The sequence below is a fragment of the Podarcis tiliguerta genome (assembly GCF_965153285.1).
Source record: "Podarcis tiliguerta genome assembly, chromosome: 7".
In the NCBI taxonomy this organism is placed as follows: Eukaryota; Metazoa; Chordata; class Lepidosauria; order Squamata; family Lacertidae; genus Podarcis; species Podarcis tiliguerta.
The window spans coordinates 48,591,043-48,602,999 of NC_139540.1; the positions used below are offsets into that span (position 1 = coordinate 48,591,043).

Below are 11,957 nucleotides of genomic sequence, written 5' to 3' on the forward strand. Positions count from 1 at the left end.
CAATCCCTATTCACCACAGGAGAATGCAGTTGCCGAAAGAAAATTTCGAACATTACAGGAAGCCATTGCTGCTTTGCTGTTTGATTCTGGACTTCCACAGTGTTTTTGGGCTGAGGCTGCACTGTATGCGAATTATACTTTTAACAGAGTGTATAATAGCACAGTAGGCAACACTCCTTACTTCATGCTATTTGAAAAAAAACCAAAAATTGATCATCTAAGAGTTTTTGGATGTCGTGCTTATGTGCTGGTGCCTAGGGCACAACGTAGGAAAGGCGATCCTAGGTCTAAAGAAATGGTTTTCTGTGGTTATCAAGCAAACACAAAAGGTTGGAGATTTGTGAATGTAGAAGGCAATCAAACGAAAATCACAATTAGCAGAAGTGCAGAATTTTGTGAACAGGATGGTTGGAATAAAATTCATGGAAATCCTGACATACTATTTGATGTGGTGAACAGTAACAATGAAACTCAGGCCCCAGGGCAGGTATTAGTTCCAGAACAGGCTGAGGAATTTGAGTCTGAGGACGAGGGTGAGAAATCGCCTAGTTCACCCAAGTCTGTAAAGTCAGAATCTTCTAGCTCTAAAAGTTCACCTGTACAGCAAGAGAGACATGTAAAGTCAGAATCAGAAAGTTCTTCAACTACTAGTGACAAACAGGTGACGACTAGTGATTCTGAGTCAGAGGGGGAAACTGAAGGAACATCGCAGGAACTGCCAAGGCGTTCCAAGCGTGCCAACAAAGGTAAACCTCCTGAAAGGTACCAAGCTATTAGTGTTTGGGCTGGTTTGGCAAATTGCGAACCTGAAAGTTTTGAGGAGGTTGAGCAATTACCCCAGGAGGAGGCCAGTAGGTGGCGTGAGGCCATGCAAAAGGAGTTGAATTCTATGAAAGACCTGGGTGTGTTTTCCATTACCAAATTGCCAGAAGGTACCAAGGCAGTAAGTTGTAGGTGGGTGTACAGGATAAAGACAACAGCGATGGGGAAACCAGAGTACAAAGCAAGACTTGTAGCTCGAGGTTTTACGCAAAGGAAGGGGTTACATTATTCCGAAGTCTATGCACCCACTTCGAGGAGTGAAACCCTACGGGCACTATTAGCAGTTGCTGCTCAGAAGGGGTTTAAAGTGAATCAATTTGATGTCTCTACAGCTTATCTTCATTCAGACTTGGCTGAAGAGCTCTATATGGAGCTACCGCCAGGATTGAAAGTTGGTAAATCAAATCAGGTATGGAAACTACATAAATCTATTTATGGACTCAAGCAATCTGCTCATAATTGGAATGAGTGTTTGAATGACGTTTTGGTAGGCATTGGTTTTAGCAGGAGCAAGGCTGACAATTGCTTATATTTCAGAGGTTCAGGAGATGCTCAAGAATCTTTGCTTGTTTATGTAGATGACCTGATTTATACTTCAAAGACACAAGAACAAGTAAAAAAACTAGCCAAAGAGTTAAATAAACACTTCAAAGTTAAGAATCTTGGTGATGTGAAGGTCTATCTTGGTGTTCAGATAAATAGGACCAAAAATGGCAGTTTTCTACTGAATCAAAAAGGCAAGATATTGCAAATGTTGAAAAAGTTTGGCATGACGGAGTGTGCAGGTGTTAGAACACCAATGGAAATGGGTTTTGTAAAAGACAATGAGTTCAAGGATAGTGCTGAATTCAAGCGTGCTGAAATCTTTCAGTCAGCACTGGGAAGCTTACTTCATCTTTCGCAATGGAGTAGACCAGATATTGCTTACGCTGTTAACTTACTCAGCAGAGAAGCTTCAAAACCTAGTGTAAATGCATGGAAAGGAATTCAAAGAGTGTTAAGATATTTACAATACACCAAAGATTTTTGCCTTGAATTATCTTCGGAAGGACAAGCACAGATTACTTGTTGGGCAGATAGTGATTGGGGAAATTTAAAGGATAGAAAATCAGTGTCTGGCTGTGTAATAAAATTTGGTAACTCTCTGATTGGGTGGAGATCCAAGAAACAGAACCTGATTGCTTTGTCGTCAACAGAAGCTGAGTTCTGTGCCTTATCTGAGTTATGTAGAGATCTAGAATTTTACAAATGCTTGGCACAAGAGATGTATGAAAAGACCATCACTCCAATCACTGTATGGGGTGATAATCAACCGTGTCTTAAGTTAGCACAAAATGGGCAGTTTAAAGGTCGTACAAAACATTTGGATATCCGCTTTCAAAATGTTTGTCAAACGGTAAAAGCAGGAATTGTTAAATTAAATTACTGTCCCAGTCATGAAAATCAAGCTGATGGTTTTACAAAACCGCTTGGGTTTCAGCGGCATGAAAACTTTTGTGAAGAAATGGGTCTGAAGTAATTTTTTGTTTTTTGTATTGCCAGCGAGAGGGGGTGTTAGGGTGTGAAACCTAAGACGCTGGCAAATTAGCAATGTCATGTCACTTTAAGTAGTCAAGCTCGTTAAGTTGTTAAGTTGCTCAGTATATAAAGAGTGTTTGTTTTCTCTGCCTGTTGGGGGCGTGCTGGACGTGAAGCAAAATGTGTGAAAGCTCCGGAGGTGTTTCTGTTATCTTTCTGCAATAAACCTGTCTTTGGAAAGACAGGCTTCCCTGTGTCGTTTTTTTGCTGCTGAGACTTTGGAGCTTGTACTGCAACAAGAATCTCTGCACTGGACTTAATTAATACTCTGCAAAGAAAGCTGTTGCTGGTGGCGCAGCGGAAGCGCTTACTGGACCAGTACACAGACTCTCTTAGATACTAGCGAGGGGAGGAGGCGCATTGTGCGCCCCGACACTCCCCACTGTGGCGGGCGCTGTACTGGCTGTGACGTTGCATGGGGGCGGTGCGTGCGTTAGTCACGCACCGTCCCGACGTCACCTTCCCGCCCGCTGTCAGATTGGAGGGCAGCGGCGCGCATGCTTTAAATGTCGCAATGGTTTTGCGGCTCCCAGTTTGTTTTTTTCTTCGGAAACGGGTCCAAGTGGCTCTTTTTGTCCTAAAGGTTGCAGACCCCTGCTTTAGAAGTTACATTTCGTCCCGAATACAGCAGCAAGCGTGTTAATGGGTACTTGTTCCTGCCATGTACTTGTTACTAGATTCCCTTTCAAGCATAAAGCAAAATGTTGGTGATTGCATTTAAAGCCCAAAACGACTCAGATGCAGGATATACTGGGAACCACCACCTCTCACCCTCTAAGACCCAGTAAAAATATCCTTCTCTATGTCTCACTTGCAGTGGAGGTACAATTGGCCAGGAATGGCCATGCCCAGATTATGAAATACCTTGCTCCAGAAGTATTGTTAGGCCTGTTGGGAGTTTGGTGGGAGAACTATAGTTAATGAGCATACAAGGATTGTGTTTTTGTTTCTCCACCCCCACCCCAGCTTAATTTTAATGAATGTTTTGTGTTTGTTGTTTGTTTTGTTTTATTTTTGTAAAAATGCCTTGAGTTGCTTGTGGTGGGAAAAGGCATCTAATAAATGTAATTAATAATAATATATCAGTTTCATCATGGCTTGTTTGAACTAACCACAGTGACGCACCTTGGGGTATAATGAGGATCTGTTGTTTGTTCAAATTAAAACTGAATGCTTCTGACCTCTGTCACATACTACAGAAAGAGAGGGGACCGGGGTTTTCAAGAACAAAGTTCATGCAGGTACATTCATATAATGCTAAACCAAAGTTTAGTGTTACAGCCAAAACAGAGAAATAACTTATTAAAAATGTAGAAAGGCATAAAGGCACTGCACAAATTATGCAAAGGATTAAAAATTGGTCAAAGTCATGATTTTATTGCAAAATAAGCGCCTTCCTCATAAGCAAGTTAATATTACAAAGTACAGTCAATATTAAACTGTTTATTCATAATCTTGGTTGAACATTTTATTTCCACGATTTATTTAAAGTTCCACGATGGCTACCAGCTGTTAAAGTTGATGTAAAAGTGATTCCATATGTTGAACTTAGTTGTTTCAAACACTTTTCATATTGAGTATTAAGCTTTATGGCTTCTTGAAGTGCATATTTTAGATCTTCTATTTCATCAAAAAAATCCTAAAAAGTAATACCACACACAGTATTTTAATTGAGTACTACTTCCTAGTGTGTCCATTCTTGTATTCATCACTGAAATAGTCTTATAGGAAACAAACCATCTTTTTTAAAAAAAAAGTTTTACAAGAACTCATGATTTGCTAATGAAAAGTCCAAATTTTAATTTGATTGGAATATTACTCCAATTTGATTGGAATATAACATCTAACAGATGCAAGATTCTAATCAATGGAAGATTTTGTGAACTGCAATGTGTGCCAAATCCTATTCAACAAGTAATTAGAGGGCTTATCTTCTGGACAAGTTCACAGTGTGGTACTGAAGGCTTGGTTACAGATTTTTTAGTTAATTTCTCAGTTAGTTTGGGGTGTTGTTGTTTTTTGTACACTGAAAAAGACCAGACAAAGAAATGAACTCAACTGCTCATTTATTAAACCTAAACTGTTGGACTGCCCCTATCCTGTGACCTGTCCAGTCGGATTGTCCCCTCTCCCCCACTTTACATTTTATAACATTTATTTGTTTTAGCATTTGAAAACTAAATCACCTTGGATGTTTAGGCAGAAAGGTGGTATATAAGTGCAATAAGTAATGATAAAGTTACCTTATCTAACGCAGCAAGCTCATTTCTCAACATTCTTCTTTCTTTAGATAATGATTCATTTTCCATCTTCAGACGCTGAATCTCAAAAAGCAGTTGGTCTATAGTACAATAAAAACCATTAGGAGCTCACTAAAAGATAAAATCATGTTACATATTCATAATTTTTAAAATATGCTTATATCTTTAGGCAATTTTCTTTTCTAAAAACACCCTGTATCAAAGAAAGTATTGGAATTTAACCCAGCTAGCTGGAAACCTCCATGAATATTGTCGATACTGTTTCAGTTATAATTTTAATAACTTTATTCAGACATAACATGCCAAAGAAACATGATCACATAGTATATGTTTACCTAAATATTTGCAGGAACAGCTCCCCTTCTTTTTACACACACATTTGTAAGACCCATTTTTTTTCTGTAGTGGATCAGTTTTGTCCTTTGGTAACATCTTTTTACTTTCCAACTCCTTCATCTTTTGGTTTGCTAAGTGAAGTTGGTGTTCCATATCATTTATTTTAATCTATAATAAAAGAGTAGAGTATTTGTACTAAGCATTTAAATTAATGCTATATCTAGCATCCTTGGAAGCACACTTTACACACTTTACTAAACTTTATTGGCATCAGAAGCTAGCAACAAAAATGTGAGAGAAAAGAAGTCAGATTCCCATCAAAATCAAAAGGTGCAAGTGTGAGATGGAAATGAGAAATATTATTGACTCAATCTATGCCTGCAACATGTCATACATTGCATATTGTAAATTTTGTGTCAGTTATATGAACTTTTACAAGCGTCTTCAGGGCTGTCAGCTACACTCATCTGTTGGCATGGGTGCAAGCAGCTCCAATCCAATAAATGCACTATGCAAGCAACTCCAAACACTAAACACAATGTCTTTCATCCATTAAAAAAAAAAAAAGGTAAAGGGACCCCTGACCATTAGGTCCAGTCATGGCTGACTCTGGGGTTGCGGCGCTCATCTCACTTTATTGGCCGAGGGAGCCGGTGTACAGCTTCCAGGTCATGTGGCCAGCATGACTAAGCCGCTTCTGGCAAACCAGAGCAGCACACGGAAACGCCATTTACCTTCCTGCTGGAGCAGTACCTATTTATCTACTTGCACTATGACGTGCTTTCGAACTGCTAGGTTGGCAGGAGCAGGGACCAAGCAATAGGAGCTCACCCCCTCACAGGAATTCAAACCTCCGACCTTCTGATCAGCAAGTCATAGGCTCTGTGGTTTAACCCACAGGATCTTAAACATGCAGCCATGTTTTAAAGAAAATATCTGCTTGCTTATTTTTTTCTTTATGCAAATCACCTTTGCTACATCAGATGCTGAAAGCTAATGTCTGTCCCATGCTTCCCAAGAGTTTGGAGCTTATAGTAACAGTTAAAAATATAACAAGGCACAATAAAAACAAAATGTTCAATTAAATTATGGTTAATTATCCAACATTTGACTAATCCTGGCCATTAAAATGCCAGCCTAAAGAAGACTCCTTCCCAACACCCCACTACTTATTGTATTATCCCCATATCAGATAAAACCTAATTTACAGTAGAGAATCACTGAGATTGGCATTGTTTGAGGGAAATGTCATGAGGACTATGCAAATTAGATAGAAACACAAATAGCTGAAAACACACAGTAAACTCTGGTGTGGACAAGCCCTAAATCTTGAGCATTCTTTTAAAGTATGAGTTTACATGAAATCATATGACCAGAACTTACAGAAAGTCTTGCAATGGTTTCACATTGTCCTTGGTTTGTTTTTAATTCTTTATTATACCTTTTCTGTAGATTATGATACAACTGGAGTACTCTGGAACAGCAAACAGACAAGAATGATAACAAACTGCTGATTGTCCTAATACAGATATAGAAATGCTTGTTCAAACCCCTCTGTAAAGAGTTGGCACCATCTGGCAGCAGGGCTTGGGGGATTCCATTCACTACATGCAAAATGTTTGTTTTGTTTTGATAAACACTGAAATCCAGGATGTGAAAGATGGGGTTTTTGGAGGTAGATTGGCAGGGTGTGGGTGACAATGGTGAGTAAAAAAAGAGAAAAAGGCAAGTATACCGAGAGAGGCCTCAAAGAACCAACAAACTCAGGGCTGCCCTTGGCCTATCACCGCTGGCCACACTTCCAGGACTACAGCTCAGCTGGGGAATGGAGCAGAAGGAAGCTGAGACGGGGAAGTTAGAGACATGACCAGCAGAAAAGGACTCCTGCCCAACTCTACAGATCTGAGAAAGACTATAGCAATAACAGCAGTGGCAGCAGGAAGGGGAACCCTAATTCCCTACTGTCCCCAGTGAGATCTAGAGTAAAAAGAATCTAACTGAGGACTTGGTGACACAATTTTAGAATGGCCTAGCTGACAAAAGCAAGATTTGCTAACTGATACTAACTGTTCATAATGAGAAAATAATGTAACTCACACAGCAGTAAATTGAAAGAATCCACTGACAAAAATGTAACATGCCAAAACAGAAGTTCATTTAAGAAAAATGAGAAGGAATTGTTTTTCTTTATCCTCTGCTGCAATACTATTCACACTTAACTGGAAATACATTTCCATGACCACAAGTGGACTAATGTTTTAAGTAAATATGCAAAGAATCAGATTCATAGCAGAGATACATCTAACTATACTTGCACAACTTACCTAGCATTTTCCTTTACTCCTTCACGTTCCTTACGATAAAACCCATCGTCTTTAAGGGGTAAGTGGATTTCTGTTTGAACTGGCACACTAAACAAATATGATAACTTAAAATCTCTTCCCCAAGCATAAACATTTTTCTCTTAATAGTATATTCTGAAGCAATTAAAAACGTTAATGTGAAAAATAATCTGTGGCCTCAAAAGCTACACACTTGCATTTTGATTTTTATCATCTGGATATATTAGGAAAAACAGCAGTGAGATAACGGAAGTTCAAAAAAGTACATTATCATTGATCATAGAACATGGTCACATGGTCTAAAGGCACATGCACATCAGAACATGGTATGAAGGCTATCAGTTTGCTGAGGCTAAGCAGGTCTAGGTCTGGCAAGTACCTGTATAGGAGACACCCTAGGAACCATATGTATACTGCTTTGGGGTATGACTGGAAAAAGATGGAATATAAATGTATATTGGGGGAACGGAATATATATGTTCATTAATGGGTTTCTTTTTGCTCAGACAGAAATATTTTTTTCAGAAAAAATAATATTTCCACCTCTTAAAAAGCATCAATATATCACATTTTCAGACAATGAATAAGTAATTCATTCAATGGTAAATTTACTTGCCCCATATTTTTATTATTATATATAAATTACTACTGTGAACATAGTCCTTGTTCAATGTCTTCAACTCACACAGACTTGCTTTAGGAGTACTTTAATGTAAAAACTGTGCAAATATTATCTAAAGTACTACATCAAATATGACCATGAGCAATTATGGATTCTCAAACTACTGCTTCTTAAGTCAGCTTTCCTTTAATATCTCATGGCTGCAGTCTGCATTAGGTACCTCAAAAAGCTATGAAGTCTGTGGAAGTATATAATGAGCTATTTGAAGACCCAACACAATTTACAGAGCATGGCTGCGCATGGGAGACAATATCTGTCTAATCATCCCAAAAAATCTAATGAGTCAAGAAGAGGAATTAATGTTCAATATTTATCCTTCTTCAAGAGAAAAGTAAGTATAAATCCATCTATCCAGAAACGTACTTTTTCATGAGTCATAGTATAAACACTCCCAAAACTCAAATTTAAATGTTTTGAAGAGTGTTTAAAATTATTTCCCAGGCTGCAAAGTGCAACCTTACTTCAAACCTGATGCATAGCAAACTACAACCTGTGCTCTCCCTGCCCAAGGGTTTGTCAAACTACAGATCCTATCACTCCTGGCCATTGGCTCTGCTGGCTGGGTCTAAACCAGATCTTTAGCTGGGAACATAGACATCTAAGGAGCAAAGATATAATCTTACTCTTTCTTTGTGACACAAGTAGGCAGTGACTTCTTTTGCCCTTGCAGTTTTTCTTGTAACTGTGCCCAATCATATTCCAACTGCTTGTTTTTTAGGCGTACATGCCTCAGCTTTTTAAGCAGCAACTGATTTTCTTGCTGGAGCTGGAAAAGGGAAGGAAAAAACGTTTCTTATGTTAGGAACAGATGCAATAGTTCTCGCTGTGTAAAACATCCTACTTTAGCTTTCCTTCTTTAAGGATGTTCTCCCTTTAATCAAAATACTTGCAAAACCTAACCTAGAATAGAAAGTTCTTTGCCTGTCGCCCAACACCAAAAAGAAAACGAAAATTGGCACCAGGAAAACATTTAGAGGGAATTCCGAAAGTGAGATACTACAACCCAAAAGGCTGCAGATAACACGGGGTGGACGGTGTGTGGCAGTAAGAAGGAAATTTGCAGAGGATCTCAATGGACAAGAGAGGCTGCTGTGTGTTTGGAACAAGGGCAGAAGATGCGGGGAGACAGCGGGAGCCGCCCAGATGCCACCGCCTTCAGGTGAACCGGATGCGTCTCTCTAGACACTGACAGAAGCCGCCTGGGGAGCCACTTTCCGTCACTCACTTGGAGGCACTTGTGAACTGACGGCAGCGCCATCCACTTCCCTCCTACAGCCTCCCACACAGAGTGGACGCCAAACATCCGGGGTCACGTGCCCTTCCCCGAAAGACACAACCAATGAAACGGCGGGAGGGGAGGGGCCTTCCTTTTTAGCGGGCCGTAGCCGCCGGGTTTCCAAGTTCAATGGCTTAAACTTAAAAGCCTATTATCTGCGACGAGTTTGCAACGGGAGAAAAGGCCCCCATGTGCGAGCTGTCCACTATCGCGCCTGCGCTACATGAGTAAAAGTAGTACCGAAGGATTCGCAACAGACGGATAAAACCATGTATCCTGCGCCCGATGAATATTATAAAAACCCTGCCTATTCATAGGCGGGCCCCACGCCGCTAAAGCACAAGCGGTGAAAGGTAGCGAAACCGACTTGTTTAAGTTGGTAGAATTTTATGAGGTCATCCAAACGCGACTGCAGTTTCAGGCCCCCCTTCGGAATTTCAGCTTCTGGGTTACCATGGTGACAAGATTCTGACTTGGCTAGCCCGGCACTGAAACGTAACAAAGAGATGGCGACTCGGTTTCGAAAGGAACTTCCTTTGTGGTCAAAGCTCGTTGAGAATATAGAATTAACATGCACGCAAACACTTACGAACTTAAATCTGCCAAAATATAGTATAGCACGGGCTTTTGTAGAACTCTAAAGGCACACATTTATTATGGGGGGAAATAGTTTTTCAGGGTCCACAATACTCTTTGTTTTCACTGCAAGAGACTCTCACAGCTTCCCTTCTGGAAACTGCCAAAATATAAAAATTTGATGTCGTGGGTGTTTAATGAATTTCGTATTGCCAATCTTTTAAGGCTAAATAGTATATCTTTAGTGTTATCCTGCACTGTCTGAGAATCATAGACACCTGCTTAACTTTCTGGCAAAAGTTAGGTGAGCAAACCTTTTATATAAAAATACAAACGACTTTTCATTTTATTTCATTTTATTTCATTTTATTTGAAGCCTAACAAACCAGGCAATTTTTTTGCTGGATTAACTAGACAAGAACAAAAAGGAACTGGAAAGTAAGGGTTGTGTCCTGCTCTGGTCGATCATAATATATATTAACCCTTTAAAAGATAAATTATTTGAAAACTCAAGAAACTAGATAGCTGTAACATCCTGCAGTGCTAAATTTAGATGCACAATGCATCTGCTTCTAGATGAGTGTTTACAGCATTGCAGCCATAAGCTGTTTAGCAATGATCCTGTATCCACATAAGTCCCATTCTGTAGGATTTACATCTAGGGTTACAGTTAGCAATTTAAGATTTAGCAAAGTTATTCCTAATTTACCAGCTGACAGCTGCACAGGTTACAGAAAAGTTTGTTTCAATTTCAAGTCACAAGACCAGCAGACCTATTGGAAAATTTAGTACAGTAAGCCCACAAGTTACACACATATAACTTGTGCATATTCAGCTTTACACACAAGGGGGGGAGTAGGCATCTGGGGGAAAGACTTTGGCAACCAATGTGTCTTGACTCTTGACTACACAATTTTGGCTTTAGGCACACTCCCCAGAACATTAACTCCCACATAAATTGTGGGCTTACTGTAATTGACGACAACAAACACAATTACAGTGAAAGTGAAACAGATCAGAACACAGTCTCAATACAAGATCACTATTAAGATCAAATATATGTAGAGATTCCTAATATTTATGGCATACAGGGATGGGGCTACTTGTTACAATTACTGTTACAATTACTGCTAATTTCTCCTCCCCAAACATCTCTAGACACACTGCTGGCTAAAAATGCAACTAGGTCACCCCCCCACTTTAATCAAACCTGGTTTGGGACAAAATGCATGAAAATGCAATCTATATGAAGGCATCCACACCCCTTCTCCACCCACCAGGCATTGGACAATTGGGAAACACATATGTGCAAATGTGATAGAAATGCAGAGTCTGTGTCTTACACTGGTAATGTGCACACAGCCTCAGTTACAGATTGCTGGTGTTTGTAACCATCATAATGGATGCCCAAATTAGCTGCATCTGCGGTTTGTATGCTAACATAATCTTGCCACAATTAATCTTGCAAACATCCAAGATTCTCTGGGGTTTTTTTGTTTTACTCTCATACTAATAAAGAGGGCTGCCTATGAAATTTCTTTGGAAACTTCAACTAGTTCAGAGCAGTGTGACCAGCTGAACTTAGACCATCATTCTGATCAGGTATTGCCAGCACTGAAAGGCCTTCACTGCCTTGCTATTGGTTTTGAGACCTAATTCAAAGGACTTTAAAAAAAAATATTAATAATAAAAACTTGTAAAGTCCTATGTAGCCTCTCTGAGCACTAGCCTACTCTCTCTAGTTCATGTGACCATATGTCTGGATAGGAATATGTGAAGGAATAATCAGAATCACGTACCATGGCAATATACTCTGGAGGATCAGGAGACTATGTGGCTGGGGAAGTAGAGATTTTTCCATCAGACAAACAGAAATGCTTGTGCTGATGGAATTATCTCCTTAGTGCGGCATTGAATTCCGCCCCGAATCTGCTTGGGTAGTATTCAACTAGGTTTTACACAGAGTAGAGCCATTGAAATTAATGGACCTAACTTAGTCATGTTCATTCATTTCAGTGGGTCTACTCTGACTATAACTTAGTTGAATACTACCCCATATAAACGTAGGCATGTTGGCTCTGCAG

General features: G+C 39.7%; 1 protein-coding gene across 1 annotated transcript; it reads right to left on the reverse strand.

The window, feature by feature from the left end:
* Positions 1–3,738: 3,738 nt before the first annotated feature.
* On the reverse strand, positions 3,739–9,450 carry LOC310681983 (uncharacterized protein). The gene is made up of 7 exons (XM_083450242.1): positions 9,247–9,450; positions 8,645–8,787; positions 7,322–7,408; positions 6,381–6,471; positions 4,997–5,165; positions 4,644–4,741; positions 3,739–4,039 (listed from the first exon to the last, which is right to left on the reverse strand). The coding sequence occupies exons 1-7, from the start codon at positions 9,322–9,324 to the stop codon at positions 3,869–3,871; spliced, it is 837 nt and encodes a 278-aa protein (XP_083306368.1). The 5' UTR covers positions 9,325–9,450; the 3' UTR covers positions 3,739–3,868.
* Between the last annotated feature and the right edge of the window lie 2,507 nt (positions 9,451–11,957).